The sequence below is a fragment of the Choloepus didactylus genome, chromosome 5, assembly GCF_015220235.1.
Source record: "Choloepus didactylus isolate mChoDid1 chromosome 5, mChoDid1.pri, whole genome shotgun sequence".
NCBI classification, from domain to species: domain Eukaryota; kingdom Metazoa; phylum Chordata; class Mammalia; order Pilosa; family Megalonychidae; genus Choloepus; species Choloepus didactylus.
The window spans coordinates 125384901-125407609 of record NC_051311.1 but is presented as its reverse complement, the minus strand read 5'-3'; the positions used below and the strand labels follow the sequence as shown (position 1 = coordinate 125407609).

Below are 22709 nucleotides of genomic sequence, written 5' to 3'. Positions count from 1 at the left end.
CTCCCTATTTTTAACACCTTGCAAGGTTGACATTCATTTGTTCTCCATGAAAAAACGTATTTGTACATTTTATCACAATTGTTGAACACTCTAGGTTTCATTGAGTTACACAGTCCCAGTCTTTATATCTTTCCTCTTTTCTTCTGGTGTCCCACATGTTCCTAACCTTCCTCTTTCAACCATATTCATAGTTATTTGTTCAGTGTACTTACATTGTTGTGCTACCATCACCCAAAATTGTGTTCCAAACTCTCACTCCTGTCTTTTCCTTTCTGTCTGTGGTGCTCCCTTTACTATTTCCTGTAGAGCAGGTTTCTTGTTCACAAACTCGCTTCATTGTCTGTTTGTCAGAGAATATTGTGAACTCTCCCTCGTATTTGAGTGACAGTTTTGCCAGATATAGGATTCTTGGTTGGAGGTTTTTCTCTTTCAGTATCTTAAATATATCATACTGCTTCTTCTTGCCTCCATGGTTTCTACTGAGAAATCCGCGCATAGTCTTATTAAGCTTCCTTTGTATGTGATGAATCACTTTTCTCTTGCTGCTTTCAGGATTCTCTTTTTGTCTTTGACATTTGATAATCTGATTAAGTGTCTTGGTGTAGGCCAATTCATAACTATTCTGTTTGGGGTATGCTATGCTTCTTGGATCTGTAATTTTGTCTTTCATAAGAGATGGGAAATTTTCATTGATTATTTCCTCTATTATTGCTTCTGTCCCTTTTCCCTTCTCCTTCTGGGACACCAGTGACACATACTTTCCTGCATTTCATGTTTTCATTCAGTTCCCGGAGACGTTGCTCGTATTTTTCCATTCTTTTCTCTATCTGTTCTTTTGTGTGTAGGCTTTAAGGTGCTTTGTTCTCCAGTTCCTGAGTGTTTTCTTCTGCCTCTTGATATCTGCTGTTGTATGTTTCCATTGTGTCTTTCATCTCTTGTGTTGTGCCTTTCATTCCCATAGATTCTGATAGATGTTTTTTCAAACTTTCAATTTCTACCTTATGTATGCCCAGTGTTTTCTTTATAGCCTTTATCTCTTTTGTGATATCTTCTCTAAACTTTTTGAATTGATTTAGCATTAGTTGTTTAAATTCCTGTATCTTAGTTGAAGTGTAAGTGTGTTCCTTTGACTGGATCATAACTTCGTTTTTCTTAGTGTAGGTTGTAGTTTTCTTTTGTTTAGGCATCTGACCTCCTTGGCCACCCCAGTCAGGTTTTTCCAGGTGAGAACAGGCTCAGGTCCAGAAAGAGGAAATATTCAGTATCTGGTTTCCCTGATGGTGTGTTTTAGAGGATTGACACACCCTGTGCTTTTCTGCCCAGCAGGTGTTGCCTGTCAGCCTGTCACTCCAGAGTGGTATAAGGAGGTGTGGCCCGTGGCTTTTTTCCCCCAGGCTCTGGCGTCTGGTTCTGAATGGAAGGCAGGTAGTCCCAGTTTGGATCTTGCCAACATATTAATCATGATGCAAAATAAATACTAAGTCCATTCCTTATCTTCTGGCTGCAGTCTTTTATCACTCCATATCTTTTATTCACATGTTTACTGGATGTGTTTCAATCTTCTCTCTCTCTATTAGTCTCTGTTTATCTGGACATCCTTCCTTATCTCGGTTAGATTCCAGGATCCATCACTTGAACCACTCTTCTACTAGTATCTTCAACTCCCTTGTCCTTCCAGTGCACCCACTTGGTAAAATTCCATCCATGAATCAGTCTAACTTTCACTTCACTGAGCCTATATTCAATTTTGAACACTGGTGGAGAAAATTACACAACAATGCGGCTTGTTGCCATTAAAAAACACTGGTTTCCATTCTCTAATGAGCACTAAATGTTTTAAAGCAACCATAACAGGATTTCGTAGCCAGTGCCCCATTCTCCTTAGAGGATGTTCTAAACCATCTGTTGTCTTCAAACATCTAACCCAGGGTTTCTATTGACAGTTTGGGCTGGAAAATTCTTTGCTATGGTGGGTTATCCTGTAAATTGTAGAAGGTTTAGCAGCAATCTTGGGCAATTGCAGCAATGAAAAATGTCTATTAACATTGTCATGTGGGATGGGGCAAAATCACTGGCTATTTGAGAACCACTCCTACCACCTTTATCTCCACTCTTAGCTATGGTCATATCTCCAACCTCACAGAGTAAATATAAACTTCCAAATGGGAATGTCCCTATTTTCCTGACACCAAACCTTTAAACAATCTTGCATCTGTAACCGTTCTGTTTATTAAAACTTCCCTCCCCTGAACTTGAGTTCCTTTTCCTCTTCTTCTCCGATTCCTTCTCACTTCCATCAGCATTCCAAAATATTCACATTCCTTCCATTAAAATGAAAACAAAGAAACAAACAAATCCTCTCTTAAACTGAAGGTTACTCTGCAGCCAAACTCTTTAGAATTAACCTACCTTCTCACTCCCCAATCCGTTGCAATCTGACTTCTACCGAACACTTCCATAGGAACTTTTCCATAGGTCCTTGGTGATGTCGCTGTTGAAAAATCCACAGGACATTTATCAATGCTTACCTTACTCAGTTTATTGCAGAACTTGACTATACTTTTCTAATACTTTCTTCTAGAAAGAATCTTACTGCATGTATTCCATTAATATTTTGCTCTCATGATCATCCTCTTTCCTTTTAGGATTCCTCTTCTCAATTTCTTTTGCATGTTTTCATTTATAGTTTTTAGGATTTTGTGCAAAGGTGAATGAATTTCTCTGAAATATCTGGGAGCTGTTATCCTTGTTGATGGCTTCACATATCATCTATTTGCTCTAGACAAAAATCATTCTCTAGCTGATATCACTCTCCTATATATTCAACTAGATATCACTTTAGAACACTCAACTTCATTGTCAATATGTTATACCCACAAACTCTTCTTTCATACAGTCCTTCTCCATCTCTTAGATTTTCATTTGCTGGGAATATCTGTCATTTACCTAATTTCTTAAAATTACCATTTTTGACTCATTCTCTACATGACTCATTCTCAGACTCTCTCTCTCTCCCCAAACAAATAAAATTCCCAGACATTTGAATTCTACCTAAACTATCCTTCAAAGACGTACTTTCCTCTTTATCACTATCCTAAGCATGCCTACCTCTTGTTTGGATTACTGCAACAGTCTACGAATTGATTTCCAGCCTCCAATCTCGCCCCATCAAATCCATACTTCATACGGCTATTAAAATGATCATTCTAATTTCTGTGTCGTATCATGTTACTTCCCCACTGATACCTGTTCCTTGGCTTCCAAATTACTCCTAAATTAATATCCAAATTCCTTGCCATGTCTTATAAGACCTTTCTTGTTACTAATATTACTAATAAAGATTACAAACATGGCAATAATAATAGCCAAACAGAATTTTAGAAGAAATGAGCATGTCAAAGAGAGCCTTTTCATTCATATTTCACTGTAAATATTTTAGTATCTATCTCTAAGAAAGGTTTCCTCTTTTAAAATATAACCATAATACCATGATCAAACCCCAGTATATCAACACTAATTCCTTTATATCATCAAATGTTCAGCAGTGTTCACTTTTCTGCAATTTACCGATGGTTTTTTCCCTGGTTTGTTTGAATCAGTGTAGCAAAATGTCCATGAATTGCCTTTGGTTACTATGTTTCTTTAGTCTTTTTTAATCTATAGCTTTGTCACCATTTTTTTTTGCAACTTTTTTTTTTTTTATTTTAGAAGATAAAGGATAATTTGTCCTATAGAATTGACCACAGTGAAGAGTTACTTATCATGTCTGTTTATCCCCCATATTTCCTGTGAATTTGTTATTTAGATCTAGAGTTTAGACAAAACACAAATTGCCATGTATTCTACTATTTTTACTTCTCAGAGCTTTTGTCTCACTTTGAATGAACATATAAAAAAGATGAAGTCACTTCTTTTAAATCCAGGGACCCTGTAGGGCAGATCACTGTGGGTGTGGAGCTGCTCAAGCATATGGTAGGAAGATGTTTTTATTGACATGAAATGTGTCCTGTTGAAACTAAAGGAAGAGTGTAGGTATGTTTATTGTAATTAGTGTGCTAGTGATTTTAAGATGTACCATGGAGGTGAACTGAACAGCTCACTCTGGTGGTTAAGCAATACACGAAACACGTGGATAGAGGTTGCTGAAAGTATAATAAGAGCAAACTGGGCAAGGGATCCCTGTCCCCCACCCCCATGCACATGCACAGTTCACTGATACTTAACTTAAAGGCTTCTATTTATCAGGCTTGTTATATTCCCTCTTCCATATTACTAAAGAGTCTGGAGTATTCCCCAGAACCTACCTACTTCTGATATAGTGATTATAGAGACTATCAGGGTGGGTAGATAGTGTGATGGAACAGAATTTCTCCCATTTCTTCCCTACTCTCAACAAATGTTTTAAATAATTTATACTATAGTATGCTGCTCTGAGTGGTGAGGCAATTTATAAGTAGGAGATAGGATATGGTTAGTCATTCATTAATTCCTTAATCTCTAGTTTATTTTACCAAATAATTATACATGCCTGTCATGATATCGTCACTGGATATAAGAAGTTGAACTAAGCAAGTATGGCTCTATGTTCTTGAGGAGCATAATGTCAGTTGGGGTTAAAACAGTAAACAAATTACAAATATAAAAGGATGAATGATTACAAATTGTGATAATTTATCTAAGAAGGCCATGGAAAATATTTAGATTGGGAGGAGAGTATAGTGAGTGAAAATCTACTGGCAGAATGTTGACATTAGTAAGCCTACTCTTAAAGTGGTAATCAGGAGTTAGTTGCTTAAAGAAAAGTCCAGAAGGAATGGTGTGTGAAAGGCACATAAAGAGCTTTGTTCAGAGGTATTGAAGTAAGGCTTCTGAAGTTGTCATGAAGTGCAGTGGGTGGAAGTGGAGTGGTGGTGGGCGGTGAGGATAAAAATGGAAACCAGGCCTGGATGCAGCTATTATTGCTACAACTATCTGTGTTGTTATTATTATTATACTGCTATTATTTTTACTTATATTTTGTCTGAAGAGTAACATGAAATATAGAAGACTTTTAGTTGCAGAGAACAGGAGTCAATTTACCTTTGTAAAAATATCAAGCTGGCTGCTGCTTTTTAAAGGAAAATTCTATAGAAAACATGTGGTATTGAATGTTTTTTATTTATGACATTACCCCTAAAATCACATAAGCACATTGAACTCAATTTTCAGGTTCTATAATAAAAGAATTGGAGCTAAAGAATGCTGATCAATACACTAAACAAACAGGGACCATAGGGGCTTCTCATGTATTTTGCTTATCTACTCCTTCCTGTTTCCTTAAGCACATAGTATAATTGTTTTGTATAATCACAAATGCCAAGCAGGATATAACTGAAAATTGTTTGTTTTCCTGGGTGTTAGGCATGTCTTGGTTTTGTTTAGGCTGTTCTATGGGATGTGGTTTATTTTTCCTAATGCCCCCAAGATTGTGTCCAGTGTATGCCTCTGTGCCTTTTGTTACCAACCTAATTAAATTCACTGTATGACATATTAGTCAAACAAAACATCAAAAATAGCAAAATGAGAGGGGGAAGCAGAAATAAAAGAAGCAGAGCATTATTAAGCCATAGTAGCATTCTAAGACCCATTCAAAGTCAGGTTCATTTATGCTTATTTTGATGCATATTTACAACATAATATTTTAGCTGGAAGCTATAGGGTTTCTCACGTTTTGAAGTTGAACCCTGTTATTTTTTACTCTTGGAACTCTGACTGAACAGAGCCAATGGCAATTAATTCATTTAGAGCATGTGAGGTATGGGTGTGAGTGAGTGTGTACAAGATCACTGGGAACTAACTGCAGATATTTGGGATATTAGCCAGATTTCCTGATCAGTTTACTAGAAGTAAAACAAGAGTATCAGTTATTGGACCACCTAGTTGTTCAAGATGGTATTATGTTCAGCGTGTATTTAGTAAAGTTAAGTGTTTATAATTGTATTTGATTGCCATGGTTTTTAAAATATGATTATTAATGAGAGAGTTAGGATAATCATCCCTAAATGCTACTTTCTCTACTTTATCTCTGTGAATATCTTCACCTTTTATAACTGTGTGTATTCTAGAAAAATAGGGATCTATTGAAATATTACCTTTTCTGAAGGAACCAGATGTTTAGTTTGTAAAAACAGTCTTCTGCATCCTTGTCCACTTAGGAATGAGGCCATCACTCACAGGTTCTAGACCAAAGAGTCAAAACAGAACAAAAATAAAAGCAGAACTGCCAACATCCTAGTATACTGGGCAATATTGTTTTTTTAAAATACATCTTACCTTCTAATTCAGGAAATTAATTGATTTTACAGAAGTGATAAATATGCTCAGAAGGAAAATCCTTATAAAAAGTTGGGAAGTTGCTATTTTGGCACATAGATTGTATTTATCAACCTTCAACAGTTGATTTTAATGAATATGTATATGCTAACTTTCTCATGTTACTTAAATTGACATCCAGTTTTAGAGCTTATTTACTGTGATTTCACCTCATTTTTTTTGCTCCAATTATAGGATATATAAAGTTTTTAAAATGTCATTTATAGTTATTAATTAATATAACTCTCCTAATAATTGAGTTTGGGGAGGATTTCATTTCAACTCTTTGCATGCAATGTAATTCTACTTTCTAATATCATAAAATAGATGATTCTATTGTTTTGGTGGCTTTAGCTAGATACTGACCTGGGGTTTTTGTTGTTCTAGAGAAACTGAAAAAAAAAAAAAAAAAACTCCCTCTGAGCATAGTCAGAGTCAATTATCCATGGCATCTGGTTACCCAAAAGCTTGCTTTCCAAGGCCTATAACTAAATACTTGATTCTTTTCATTAAAATCTTCTCTTTCTATTGCACTGATACTGTATACTTTTAATGACTGCTCAGTACATGTGAGTCAAACAAAGTCTACACAGCTTAACTAGTCTTTTAAGATCTTCCACCATCTCACACCAATAAGAATGGCTGCTTCAAATATCAGGAAACAGTAAATGCTGGAGAGGATGTGGAGAAATTGGAACTATTATTATGCAAGTGGGAATGTATAATGGGTACAGCCACTGTGGAGACAATTTGGTGGTTCCTCAGAAAGCTAGACATTGAATTACCCTACGATCTGCAATTCCACTTCTTGGTATATACCCCCAAAAACTTGAAGCAATGACACGAACAGACATTTATACACTGATGTTCATAGCAGCATTGTTCACAGTTGCTAAGAGATGGAAACAATCCAATTATCCTTCACAGATGAGTGGATACACAAAATGTGGTTTATACATAGAATGGAATACTATGTAGCAGTGAGAAGGAACAAGGTCCTGAAACATATGGCAACATGGATGAGCCTTGAGATATAATGCTGAGTAAAATAAGTCAGAACACAAAAGGAGAGATATTGTATGTTACCACCATCTATGAACTCCCTGAACAATGTAAGATCAGTGTTTTATAATATAGACTATTGGGAACCTAGTGTATAGAAAGAAGCTAATGAGGGAGGAATGATAATCTAATTTAATGTTCAGATATGTTAATGATAGTGAATTCAAAGGTATGGGAATGTATAGGGGTGATGATTGTTTGTTAATGGGATTATAATTATCAGAACTCTACTGAAGGTGAATAGGATTGAAAGAGGTTATTTAAAGGCATCTATCCCACAGATCAGCACTACAAATATAGATAGGTGCTTGTGTGATATGACACTGGTACAGACAGTTAAAAACAGAATGGTTATGGGAAAAATCTACCTATAGCATACCAGGACCATAATTAATAGGAATACCATTACTAGTACTGCACAAATACTAGGAAAAAATAATTAAAGGCTGAAAAGAGTATGAGGTGTTTTGAGTCATGAGAATTGTTTAAAATTGAGAGTGATAAGGATTGTACAACTAAGTGATGATAATGTGAGATATGGATGGATTATCGTGGACATAACATATGCTATGTGAACTTAAGAACCCCCTACTTTGTAAGTCAAGTCCTTGATCATGAGTCTTGCTCTGATGAAACTTATGGTTGTAAAGGGGAGGCTAAGCCCACCTATAATTATGCCTAGGAGTCACCTCCAGAGAACCTCCTTGTTGCTCAAATGTGGACTTTCTCTCTCTAAGCCTAACTCTGCAAACAAATTCATCACCCTCTCCCCGTACAAGGGACAGGACAACCCCGGTGAGTGAGTCTCCCTGGCAATGTGGGACATGGATTTCGAGAATGAGCCTGACCCTGACATCAAAGGATTGAGACTGCCTTTTTGACCAAAAGGAGGAAAGGAAAGGCAACCAAATAAGGCTCAGTGGCTAAGAGAATTCAAATAGAGACAAGAGGCTGTCCTGGAGGTTACTCCTATGCAAGCTTCAGCTAGATATGCCAAATGACCACAGTATGATAAGCACAAGGCAACAGTAGACCTGAAAACCCTAAAGAATACCTGGATCCCTATCTGAGACTCTATAAAAGTTTCACTCACCAAATTTATTTTTCAGTAACTTAAATCCTTCAGAGAACTCCTATGATAGCTAAGTGCCAAAACCTAGAAGCCAGTAGCCTCTTCAAGAAGATCAACCAGATGTGTCCCCTTTTTGTGTAAACTCGACACCCCTTTTCAACATGAACAAGTTAGGGTGGTCACTGCCTAGACATCCCTGCAGTTTAGGAAAGTGATTAAATTAGAGGAAGGGATAGCAACAGACAAGATGGAATTTAACAAAGGATTATGAATACTGAATCTCCATATAATTTTCTTTTTCTTAGTTGCTAAGTTATTAGAATAGCTAGAAGGAAAGAATTGATATGGTGGAAATGTAACCCATAGCATCCTTTGAAATTTATTCTGTAGCTACTTGTTAAATTGTAATGTGAAAGTTATCACCTTTTTATATATATTTTATATTTCACAATAAGGAAATAACTGAAATTATGGTGTTGTAACATAATATTTTTGGAAATTTCCTATATAACTACTTATTAAATCATACTTTGAGAGATATTATCTTTTTGTACATATGTTATATTTCACAATAAATAACTGGAACTGTGCCCATAATGTTTTTTGAAATTTGCTCTCTAACTACTTGTTAAATTGCACTTGGACAGTTATCACTTCGATGTGTATATATATATATATATATATATTATATTTGGCAATAAAAATATAATTAAAAAAAAGAAAGATCTTCCATAATCTATACTGAACATTTCTCTCTCACGTTGTTTCTGTTGTGATCCAACATATCGTCTTGCTCATGCCTTGAAAATACTTTGTTTTCTGACTCCCTCTTTGTACTTAGTATTCTCATTGATTGCATGTCTTCCCTACTTGTAGATTTTTATTTAAGCTCAGTTTAATATTATTCTTTTCATAAAGTTGTCTCCATTTTGGTGGTTCTTGGACCTGCTAAACTACTCTCTGTCAGTAGTTTCATCCTGCATATGCTACTTCTTATGGTTACTTATTCTTTTGTACATCTTTTTTACCATCTTTTATCATTGATCTCTTTTAGAGTGCTGTGTATATGGTGAGAACTCAATAAATAGTTGTGGTTAATGGTGATAAGATGATGAACAAGCAAGCTTCTAGAATGCCTCTTCACCTGGACATAAGCCAAGCACATTTGTGGAGATAAAGAGGCAGCCGCTGGCATCCATCAATCATGTGAATAGTTGAGAAGAGCTTAAAACCAGAGTACACCCAAGTAGCTCTGATTGATTTCTCAACCAAGAAGAAAGGACTGCTTTCACAAGTGTAGAGAAGAGAAAAGCAGATAGCAGATGTTGCAGAGATTAGATGAAGTGAAGTCAGCAAAAGCGATGAAGCTGGTATCCAGCAGCTTCTGTCAGGAAAGGAGATAGACAGTGATGGAGAGATGATGGGGGATAGCAGTGAGATGAAGATCCATAAGCAACATTTTAAAGTTCATTCTTTAGAATCTGTAATAAGATTCTGTTTGAGATCTGAATCTAACTTTCTATATTGTCTAGAAATGTACTGCTTTAAAGATATGAGTATACAATGCTCACATATTTCTGAAGTAAGTCACATTGATAATGTTTTTATTTTTGCTCAAAATGTGATGTATCCTTGGTATTTTCTAAACATTTCAGACCTATAGGTTTAAACAATTTATTTTCAGTAAGTTCCTAATATGTAACTCATAATAGAAAGTTGTATGGGGTGGAAATTTTATATGTAAATATATCAAGTGTATTTCTCATTTGGAAATAAAATACAGTAACAGAAAATAGTTTGCTTAGCATGTAGGGTTTGAAAAATTACACTGGCATCATTCAGATTGTACAAGTATTGAGGTAGTATTGAAAAAGCCTTAAAAATCTATCTAGCACATATGAAAGAGCTTTTCATACGTTTATAATATATGTTTATAGCTGATTTTTTTTCTTGTTTATTTTCTAACTTAAAATTAGATACTGTAAAAACTAGGTGGAGAAGAAATAGATATAGCTTATTTAGCTGAAAATCTGTTTTTAGCATGCATTTCATCTAGCTATTTTGAACACACTGCTGTCACATTTGAGGTACAATGTCAAAATCATGTCATTTATAATAATACTATATTGAAACATTTGTTTGATAAAGTGCAATTTTACCTTTTAGTATTTCTTTTGAAAAAAAGAATAGCTATATCCAAAGCCTTAATGTTACTAGTGTATTACTGTTCTTGGTGACAGTCATTTGTGTGTGAATAAATGATGAAGACCAAAAACTAGAACTTTCCTTCTAACTCAGGATTTCACCTCAGCAGCACTGTTGATGTTTTGGGGCAGAGATATTCTTTGTTGTGGGGGCAGACCTGTGCATTGTAGGGTATTTAGTAACATCCCCATCCTCTACCTAGTAGGTGCTAGTAGCACCCCTCATCCCACTTGTGACAACCAGAAATGTCTCCTGACATTTAAAAATTTTCCCTGGGGGTAAAGTTGCTTCCAATTAAGAACTACTATTTTAACCTGTTTTTGTTCATGTACAATAAAATTTTAACTTGGCTTACAGCAAGGCTATGTATATCATATTCATAATTTCAAATGAATGCAAAGCTAAATGGTAAGCTTTTGTAGGCTTTATTGGACTTTTAAATGGTATGTAAAATGTTTGGAGACAATGCTTATTGGTGCGGATTGTGATGAATGATTTCAAATTAATGACATTTTGACTAGAATATAATTTATTTGTTTTACATACTCTATTCGTATTTATGTGGAAAAAAGTGTCTAATCATACTTCTGTATATCTGGACAATGTCTTTATTGGAAAAAAATAAAATTTTGTAAATGAAAATCAAATTAGATTATGCAGTAAATTTGGCAAGAATTTGAAAGGAAAACCTGTTGTAGTAACAAATTCTTTAATTTTAGTCACTTATGTTTGCAGCCTTATTGATACATGCAATAAAGATATGGGTAATTTATCTTAGATGATACAGACTGTAGGTTTGGTACAGTCAAGGTTAAAGTTGTCTGTAGATGCAGGCACATTCCTCAGTAAATATAACTACTCAGAATGAGAGAGGACCTTTAGAGTAATGTGGGTTCAACTTGTCTAACCCCTTGCTCCTTTGAAGTGTGATCTAGACAAGCTATGTTAGTATCAACTAGAAGCTTGTTAGAAATGCAGATTCATAGGCCTGCCCCAGATCTAATGGAAACAGAGTCTTCATTTTAAACAAAATTTCCAGGGATTCTTATGCACATTGAACTTTGAGAAACACTGGTCTAAACGTCATTTCATTACTCTAGTATGAAAAAAAGTCCATGAGGGCAGTAACTTTGTCTAGTTTGATGCTGTCATCTCATTATCTCAAATCTTCTGTCTGGTTCATAGATCTCAATAAATATTTATTGTTTGAATGAATGACAGCCTATATTAATTCAGCAGTATATAGGATATCTTTTGTGACTTTTTAAAAAAAATGACAGATAAAATTTGTTTATGTCTGTTTGCCAATTTTCAACTTAAAAATGTTTTATGCATTACTACAAAAAATAGAAAGATCATATTGTACCTTTTTAACATGTAATCTTTTGTAATCAGCTGGGTAACATCTCCAAAATGTGCCTGCCAAAAATGATTTGTATGAGCTAGTGCTAGTCATTTCTCATTACTACAGAATTGTCCATTAGTTATAGTCCAGTAATCATAATCTATATTATACTCAACAGAATGATAAACTTGAGCAGATTTGTATTTGGTAGCTTTACATTTTTTTTAGGATACCATCTAGATTTAGGTATATAATCCATATTATAAAATGTGAGCCTTGAATTCTTTATGATTGGTGTGCAGAGGCCTGTTTTCTATTCACAGGCCTTGTAGTTTTGCATCAGAACAATAGTTAGCCTTCAAAGAGAATTTTAATTGTGAAGGAGGGGGATGCAAGGAGGAGGAGTGTCAATTAAGGGAGTATTACCACAATACCACAGCAGTATTCCACAATGGTACTATCACCACCACTTCTGCTCAGCATTGGCTCAGTGTCCTAGTTCAGAAGTACATGGCTCTTCTCCAGGATCAAATCTGAGGACTGAGTTGAAGGATACTTCCTAAATACTTTCTTCCCTATCTGGGACCCCCCAAAATGATTGGAGTTAGGAGACTGTGTCTGTGAGCAATTATGATTTTAATAATCAAATGACTTTATCCTGATTGGTTGTTTCTCCTGAGTTGACTTTGAAACCTGTAGTGTTGCTCACCTGTACAGGTCTTGTGACTTCCATGACAAGATAATGGTCACCTGTAGTAGCACTGATGCACGGTGTGCTTTAGAGGTTGTGTTGACCTGGGGGGTCCAGCAGATGTAAGTCTGAGTATTAGCTTTGATCCTTAACAGGCTGTGTGATCTTGGGCAGGTTATTTACGACTTCTGTGCCTCAGTTTCCTTATTCATAACCTGAGGATAATGATAATGCTTACATGTGCATAGAGGTGCTGCATTATTTCAATAAGTGTCTAAAGTGCTATGCACAGATTCTGGCAATTGGTAAACTCTCAATAAATGTAAGGTATTAAATATAAGGGACAGTGGTGATATGATGTGTTAAAAGTTTCATTTATAGGTGGAAATCAAATGGGGAGTGAGAGAAATAATAATAGTAAATACTTAATATAGCACCATATGCAAGGACACTTCACATATATTCAAGCAAACAAAGATGAATGACCTGACACCACATATATTAGACTTTCTAGAACAGTTATTATGGGGGAAGCTCATAGCCACAAGAGCAGGGACAGTGCTGGCTGCATTATGCAGCAGTGCAAATGGTTCTTTAGGGCTGAATGTTATTCTCCAGTCTTGGTGCTGTGGAGCTCTTAAGCTGCATACTTAGGAAGCACCAGATCTTCCCCTGGTTTGATAAGGGGCTGGGATCTGACAGCAGGGCAATATGGAGAACCTTGGCTCCAGCATTCTTCCACTTGCTTGGCATTAATGGCTGGAAGAGAATCAAGCTCGCTATTGGTATTATCTGTAGGCTAGGGTCTAAGTCTTGTGGTGGTAGTTCATGGAGTATAGAAATTGAAGTATAGAAAGAATTTTACTTGTTAGTGTGTTTACAGAGTGGAAAGAACATGCATCTCTCTGTGATTCTCTTTTTTACACCCATACTCTTTTTTAGTGCCATTGTTTGAATGGGAGGGAGGTGAATATTTGGCTGATTCAGATTCAGAGATGATTCAGTCAACATGTTCCATAAAAAGATAGTTGGATTTTCAGGAGCTTGTATTTGAACTCTGACTCATGGGATTAAATCAGAACTTTTTAGCTTTAGTAAAACCTTAACTCTTCTTGAGATTGAAAACATTTTTTGACAGTACATCTCCCTTCCTAATATCCATGTTTTAAATTATATTTTGAATATGAAGATGGTTGGACTTAGGTAACGGTAAATCTTGCCTATATTCTTATTTGTTGTGATGTAAGGAAAGTATTTCTTTGTGTTTTGTTTTGTTTTGGTATATTTCTATTTTACTGAAGACATTAGAAGGTTGTTTTAAATTTTGTTTAAATGTTCTTTGAACCAAAATATTTACAGAACAAGAAGTTCTTCTAGCCAGCAGATTGTTTCATTTGTTGTGCTTCAGTGTGGAAACATTAGTAATGACAGCATCATGTAATGCCACAGAGCATTCTCATAAACAACCTAATAGGATTTTATAATGTGGTCTTTGTTTATTAAAGGTGTCAAGGAATCCTTCGCTATATTTAGGTGAAATGCAAGTTTCTTTGCTCCAGCATGGAAAATATTGTTTGTTTTCTGCTTGGGAGAAAATCAGTATGACTGAATGAAAGAATCAGACTGAAGTGGAAACAATTATTAAAGGAGTCTCAATTTCAAGAAGAAAAGAATTAAAGTCTAGTTTCTGTGTTTTTTTTAAAGGGGGTACTTTTTATAAAAAATATTGTGTGCATTGCTGCGTTGGGCTGTGGGCATTAACTAACAAATGACTTCATATTCATATTGGAGTTTTTAATTTAATAGCTGAGCAAATCTCTTTTAGTAATAACAAAAACAAAAATAATAATTAGCATTATATATCCAGGCTGTATACTTTACACATGCGCACGTCTTTTTTAAAAAAATATTTTTGGTTTTTTATTATCTTTAGCTTTTAAGTTTTTTTTGGGGGGGGGTTTATCCCTTTTAGATTTTCTTATTTGTATTTTTTAATGTGATTTTATTGAGATATAATCATATAACATACAGTAATTCAAAGTGTACAATCAGTTGTTCACAGTGTCATCATATAGTTGTGCTTTCATCACCATAAACTTTGAACGTTTTCATTACTCCGAAAAATAAAATGAAAATTAAAATAAAAAAGAATATCCAAAACATCCCATTCCTCTCCTCCCCGCATTGTTCATTTACTTTTTAAAAATACAGTTTAACTGAGATATTTTCACACACCCTACATCATCCACAGTGTACAATCAGTTATTCACAGCACTATCATACAGTTGTGCATTCATCACCAGAATCAATTTTTGCACCTTTTCCTTACTCCAAATTAAAACTAAAAGCAAAAAGGAACACCTAAATCTTTCCACCCCTCCATCCCACCCTATTCTTCATTTAATTTTCTCCCCATTTTTCCACTCATCTGTCCATATACTGGGTAAAGGGAGTGAAAGCCACATGGTTTTCAGTCACACAGTCACTCTGTGCAAGCTATATAGTTATACAATCGTATTCAAGAATCAAGGTCACTGGGTTGCAGTTTGACAGCTTCAGGTATTTCCCTCTAGCCATTCCAACACACTAAAGACTAAAAGGTGATATCTATGTAGCGCATAGGAATACCCTCCAGAGTGACCTCTCAACTCAGTTTGAAATCCCTCAGCCACTGGAACCCTACTTTGCTTCATTTCTCCTCCCTCTTTTGGTCAGGAAGATCCTCTCAATCCCACTGTGCTGGGTCCAGGCGCATCTCCTGGAGTCATTTCCTTCATTGCCAGGAGGATTCACACCTCTGGGAATCATGTCCCATGTAGGGGTGAGGGTTGTGAGTTCACTTGGAAGTGGGCTTAGAGAGAGAGGGCCACATTTGAGCAACAAAGAGGCTCTCTGTTGGGGGACTCCTAGGCACAATTATAAGTGGGCTTAGCCTCTCCCTTGCAGCAACTAGCCTCACAGGGGAAGTCCCCCAGATCAAGGGCTCAGCCCATTAAATTGACATGCACACATCTTATATATTAAGCGCTTATGTTATCTTGATCCATTTACTGTTAATAATTAAGTTTAAGAAATATACAACAATTTTAATAAAGAAACAAAAATGTATTGAAGCTAATATTGGCTGAAGTAATCACAGGCAAGAATGAGCCTAGTGTTTGTGACAATAAAGGAAAATGGCTTTAGGGTATAAAGATATTTGTGTTGAGAAGTGAAGTTGAATGGTTAGGATTTTGAATTGTTAGAAAGTTTGAATAAGTAGGGTATAAGAAGATTGTGGAGGACCTTAATAGCAAATTGACAAGTTTTCATTTAATCTGATAGGAATTACACATACGTAAATGTAAAATACCTGTGATATATTTGTGACTATATATAATATACATTATATAATATATATAATTACATGTTTAATTAGAAAAATGAAGGTCTTCTTTAGGAAAACAATCTTAAAATACACATAATGCTTAGTGAATGCTTCTTTTTCTTTTCTTTTAGAATATACAATACACAAGTAAGGTAAAAATAATTCCTTGAAATATTTAAAAGTAATAGTGACAGCCAGGAAAATATAATTGAGTGAAGATCATCTATAAAATCTCCCTCCTCTGGTGCTTAAAAATTGAACTAAAAATAGTAAATCAAGCAAACAAAATTACTAATAGCAACTAAGCAAAGGAAAAGGGCCCAAGTTCATATTTAAGTTTCAAAGAGTAATAGTCAAGGTAGAAACAAACATGATTGTCTGTCTTATCATGTCTTTTAAATTCTACCCATGAATCCCCAGACATCATAATGATGTGAAAGTTGATTCATAAAATCCACAGAATTCTCACATTTTCAGCTGAGAGAGAGGAGTGAGGGGTTGAAAAAAGCCCAGGGAAAAATCAGAGAAAATCCCTCAAGAGGAGAAATCCCCACAATTCTTTGTAACATCTCAGCAAAGGCAGGAAATAGTGCCTACCATTTTAACTCTTAAACTCTCAGAAAATAATTAGGAAATTATATAGTGTTCTAGTTTGCTAATGCTGCTAGAATGCAAAGCACCAGAAATGGACTGGCTTTTATAAACGGGGGTTTATTTGATTACACAGTTACAGTCTTAAGGCTGTAAGTGTCCAAGGTAACACATCAGCAATTGGGTACCTTCACTGGAGGATGGCCAATGGTGTCTGGAAAACCTCTGTTAGCTGGGAAAGCACGTGGCTCGCGTTGCTCCAAAGTTCTGGTTTCAAAATGGCTTTCTCCCAGGACTTTCCTCTCTAGGCTGAAGTTCCTCAAAAATGTTACTCTTAGTTGCTCTTGGGGTGTTTGTCCTCTCTTAGCATCTCCAGAGCAAGAGTCTGCTTTCAACGGCCATCTTCAAACTGTCTCTCATCTGCAGCTACTCTGTCAGCTTCTATGCATTCTTCAAAGTGTCCCTCTTGGCTTTCTGTCTGTCTGAGCTTATATAGTGCTCCAGTAAACTAATCAAGGCCCAAGCTGAATGGGCAGGGTAACACCTCCATGGATATTATCCAATGAAAGATCTCACCCACAGTTGAGTGATCACATCTCCACAGAAATATCCAATCAAAAGTCTCCAACCCAATCAACACCAATACTTTCCTGCCCACACAAGACTGCATCAAAGATAATGGCATTTTGGGGGGACATAGTACATCCAAACTAGCACATATAATTTTTACCAAAAATAAATAAGCATAGCATATGCTTAAATAAAACAGATTAAATAAATCTGGAAAAAATTTTAAGGCTCCACCCTCACTCCCCACCCCACCCCACCCCCAAAAAATCCTCAACCTTTTTTTTCTGAAGAAGAAGTCATTAAGAATCTGAAATCAGGAAGGTAAAATCTCAAAGACGATATCACTGGAGATTAAAGTGTGGCTGAGGAACTAAGGCAACCAAATTAAAACAAGGTCAGCACCATCATAGAACTTATACATCATAATTAGGAATAGATTACAACAAAAATCAGGTTACTGTAAGGGATGGAAAAATTGAGATAATCACATTGTATTCCAAGTAAAAATTGAATAATAAAATAAAGAGATGCTAATGCATATAAATGATAAAGACCTCCAGCAAATGGATAATTTTTACATTTCAAAGACAAACCAAGAAATATTTCAGAAAGATAGAAGAAAATTTTCTGAATTGAACTGGTTCTTAGATCTAAAGCTTTCAGGAAAATCTGAGAAAAAACAATGACAGTAAAGCATATCCTGATTAAGCTTTTGTGTTTCCTTATAAAGATTTCTTTAGGCAAGGAATTAAGAACAGAAATCAAAACTAACAGACACACACACGCATACAAGTGCACTTGGATAAAGAGGGATATGGCTTGCCTGTTGCATCTCCAAAATGTTCACTGCCTAAAAGTAATGAAGCTGGGTCAACTAACTCCTGAGTAAAATAAAGTGAAATCCAAGAATATTACCAGCAGTCGAATTGTTGCTAGTTCTAGAGATGAAGACATTCTGAAATATGAAAGAACTCAAGGAATGTAACATAGTCCTTTTGGAAAACTGTTCATGTAGAATCTACCCATAAAATGGTGAATTCAGAAATCCTAGTGGAAGAAGCAGCAGGGTAGTACACAATTATTGAAGGTTGTGGAGCAATGGCTACAAACCTGTGAAGGACTTTTGTACTCAGATATATTGCCATTTGAGTATAATAGCAAAAACTCAGGGAACTTAAAATATTGAGCCCTTTATAAAAAACTACTTGCCGATGAAGTTCAACCAATAAAAAAGTGAACCAAGATGAAGAATATAGAAATGGAGAATTGTAAAAAGTCAGTTACCTTGAATTTAGATACATTAAGTCTAACTTGTATGAGTTATGTCTACAGAACAGAATGTGTATCTAGTCAACCTAGTCAGTAAAATTAATGATTGTTGAGAACTAGCCTGTGGGACGAAGTTAAAACATGCTCATTTCCTTCTTTCTCAAAAAGTCAGTTGATACTGACTAAAATGAAATGAGTTGTCATTAAAAGTTTAGTGTCTTTATCTTGTTCATGATATTTTTTTTTAACCTAGAACAACATTTAGAAACTAATTAAGCTCTCTGGAGGTGAAGAATTATCTGAATGCCTTCAGTTTCACTATGTTTCTTTTTCTTTTGCTAAAATTAAATACAGGATGTGTATTATGGGCCCCATTTTAATACGACTTATTTATCCTTTCATTTCTCTATCCTTTTGTCCTCATAGCTAAATGCATATATTATTCATAGATAGTTGCCTGGGATGATGCTTATCTGATGTCAGGGTAATTTTTCCTAATTTGTGGTATTTTGGGGTGATTTTTAAAAAATTTATTTAAAACTTTTATGTTGCTTTAATTTAAAGAACATACACAATTTTTCTTGAAGCAAGATATTTTTCTTTTAAAAATAATCATGTCAATTTTTAAAAGTCTATTTATTAAATATTTGCTGGTAATAGATAAATATGCTACTGTTCCTTTTCTTGAGGATCCCATAACTTGTCTTCAGTTATTTTACCTGTTTTTTTTTTTAATTTAAATATCAGTAAGACTATTCCTCATTTTCTCACTCTAGGTCTTTACATTTGTGCAAAAGAAAATTTTAAAATTATTTATCCCAAATTCATAATTCATTCAGAAACATTTGTTAAAATTAAGATATGATGATATGGTTGCCTGTCAAGTCAGAAGTTGGCCAGTGTCTGAGATTTTACCCTACTTTCAAGCAAACAAGTTACCCCAATGCAGTTTCATAGATACTGGCAGAAGATATTGAGACTTCTGGGTTGGAGACCAGAGACATTTTAGTACTCACAGTAGCAGCAGTCAGGGTAACCAAGTAACCCTTGTTTCTCTGAGGCACAATTCCCACAGGGAGATGCAGTCAGAGTCAGTTATTTTCAGACAGTGAGGTGCTTGAAAGGAGAGGAATCCTGTTGTTAGGAAGCCCTAGTTTTACTCAGAGACAAACCTGCTCATCCTCTCCTCGAAAGAGAGACATTACCTTGGAGTGTCATGCAAATCTGCTCTCAGAAGAGAAATGTCTCTATCATTCCTATCTGGAATATAAGCAGATCTGTTTCAGAAAGGAACATCTCTCTCTTTCCAAGACTGTCTCCCATGGGAACATCTTTGAAAAGACAGATTAGCTGTTAGTGCCTTCAAAAATGTGTGGAAACATGAGAGACCCATGAAGAATTGTCTCTATAATACCTAGAAGATGTGACTCCTTGAATAAACTTAATGTTGTACAACTGAGAGATTATTTTTTTATTGTATTCTTTTTGAACTTTGTGCTTACTAAAAATTTTAAACTAAAATAAAATTCTTAAATTTCATGAGAACTGATTTCTACAGCAAAAATAAGATGTTCTATTTTCATTTTCCAGTAATTTGGCAAAATTATATAAAATTAAGCTATGGAGCTCTTAGAGATAATTTGAATTTTACTTAGGAAAAAGCATAGTATTCTAGAATCATGCATTCTAAAGTATTCTAGATGCATTGTCAGTATGAGCCACTGAAATGTGAGTCCTGAAATGTGGAATTATGATAGCAAAGATATCCCTATGGCAGATTCTCCATTTTAGTTAAGTTTGTGTTCATATTGTTGTAATGGAGAAATGGAACTGAGTTCATTAGAATATTATACTACATGGAATAAAAACCTTATTAAGAGAGTTTGTGTAATATATGTACCATTCCATCTAAATTTAATCTGGAAGTACATTATAATAATAATCTGATTTGGTGGTGTCTCCTTTTATTTCTTCTTTTGTCTTACTATTTTCCCAGGTCAGGTCTTCTTTCGCTCTCACTTATATTATTGTGATAATTCCTTATTGGTTCCCCTTATTATAGTCATGAAATCTACTCTATTATAGTATTTAAGGTGTTTCCAGAATCCTCCAACAATCCCTGTCTATCCTCCTTTTTAAATTTTATTCCTTCACCATTCTTTGTACAATATACATTCTTTGTACAAGACATGCTAGATCACTTGTCTATTCTTAAAATATCCTGTATTTTTTGACATCATTTCTTCTATCAGAAATGATTTCTTATATCTGCTTGTTAAAATAATAGTCACACTGTATGGCCTAATTCAAGTGTCATTTTCTTGGTGGCCTGACAAGTTTCAGCCCAAATTAATTTATTTTTATATGTGGACCCATGGCTCTCTATGACTTTCTTATAGCAATTATATGCTCCTTTGTAACAAAGGTGTTTGTGTTCATGTTTCGTCTTTCTATCTAATTTGTAAACTCTTTATCCTGTTCATTTTATTTTATTTTTTCCTCCTAGGATGTCAAAGTCACATCTGGGGCTCTGTATGACGCTGGCAGAGATCTTCAACAAATCATCTTAGAGCAATGCTACAATTTTGTTTGTGTGCATGTAAGTAGTAAATACAAATGATTGAAGCACCTGAGGATCTATGTAAATATAATATGGAAGAGAACTAATTTTTTTTGTTTTTTAAATATTTTAATTCAGGATTTTGATAGATGAGTTTTGTTATTCATTATTTATTTGGAAATTTTAACTTTGTATCTTTTGAAATCGGGAAATACCACTTTCTAACAAGCTAATTCCCATGAGAAGAAAGTGATGTTTCTTTAGATAATATTTTCAGTTTTCTGTTTCATATCTTGTATAAAGCAGATAAGATAACAGGTTCAAGGTAACTAATAGTTCAAATTTTAATATTTACAACCATAGGATACCCTTTAAAATTGTTTAAAAAGTTAAAAATTAAGCTTAGATAAGTATTTTTACTTTTATGTAAAAATCTTTGCATTTTTTTCCCTCAACTTTCAAATCAGTTAAGAACTTCTTTGACTTCCTTCTGTGTTTTTCTGGACGTTTAGGTAATGAACTTTGACTTTCAAGAAACACAGAAGTTATTAAGCATGCTTGAAGAGAGTAATCTTTCCATTTTATACCCTGTTGTTGTTGTTTCGGTAAGTGAATTAATGCAGATTTTTCTGGTCAGTCTTAGGCTTTCTTTCTTGTTACTCATACGATTGAGGACATTGTCCCAAATTCAAAACAAGAAACTCCTCTTGACTTTGGGGATTTTTGAATTCAGTGTCTGCTGTGACTGCTTACCCTCATAACTGCAATTTTTTGGCTGAACTGACAGGTTTGGAAAACAATTCAATTCAACCTAGCAACCAATTTCGTTTATTTTTCTTCATTGAAATCACCAATTATGTGGGAAGTCGACTAATTGGGTAATGTGAAAAGAGCTTTGTTTAGCATATTACCAGGATGCCATTGGACAAGAAATCTAGAAGATGATAACAATGTGAGGAAAAAATCTGATGGAAGGAAATGTATTCTTGAGTTGTTTCAACTTCTCTGTTCTGTGGAAAAGTAGGATGAGTAGCAAATTAAAGAGAACTCCTAGAAGAATGGCTCATGAAAATTTTCAGAGATCTTTTATGTGAAAGATTAAAAGTATGTTTTTGGTAAATAATTTATTGGATTGGCCTATTAAAGTATATATTGGAGCAGAATATGAGAGTACAAAGCCAGGAAGGGACAAAACCCGACAAGTTTTGCCAGAGTAGCTGAGAAGCAGGATCTGTAATCTGCAGCATTTTGCTGTTGGAAAGGGGTTCAAAGCGATTACCAAGTTGCTAAAGCTCAGGGTCGTACCATAGTTAGGGAATTTAATTCTTTTTTAGGTAAGGTAATGGATAAAGGATAAACTAAAAATAATGATATGCACTCTAAATAAGTAATTCTAAACTGAGCAGTGCAAGTAGAAACAAATTAGCAACTGAGGTTGGTTTAATTATTTCACTGGCCTACTGTATTTGATTATATGGTAAAGGTGGATTCCATGGGAACAGCTGGTTTAGGAAACCCAAGATCACATGTGACAGAAATATATAGGCTTTCATTGAGGTGTTTAGGAACATTATGGAATACCAGATGCTGGGAAGGCTCATAGTCTCTATAGAGTAGAGGCAGGTT

General features: G+C 35.0%; 1 protein-coding gene across 9 annotated transcripts in view; it reads left to right on the top strand.

Moving 5' to 3' along the window:
- Positions 1–22709, top strand: part of CRPPA (CDP-L-ribitol pyrophosphorylase A) — a 359365-nt gene that overhangs the window by 132791 nt on the left and 203865 nt on the right. For all 9 annotated transcript variants that reach the window (XR_005217022.1, XM_037836829.1, XM_037836827.1 and 6 more), the window contains 2 exons: positions 21030–21122; positions 21596–21688. Coding sequence is in view for 8 of the 9 variants with exons in the window: in XM_037836829.1 (XP_037692757.1) it covers positions 21030–21122; positions 21596–21688 (186 nt within the window). In the remaining variant the exon portion in view is untranslated. The remainder of the gene's footprint in view (positions 1–21029; positions 21123–21595; positions 21689–22709) is intronic.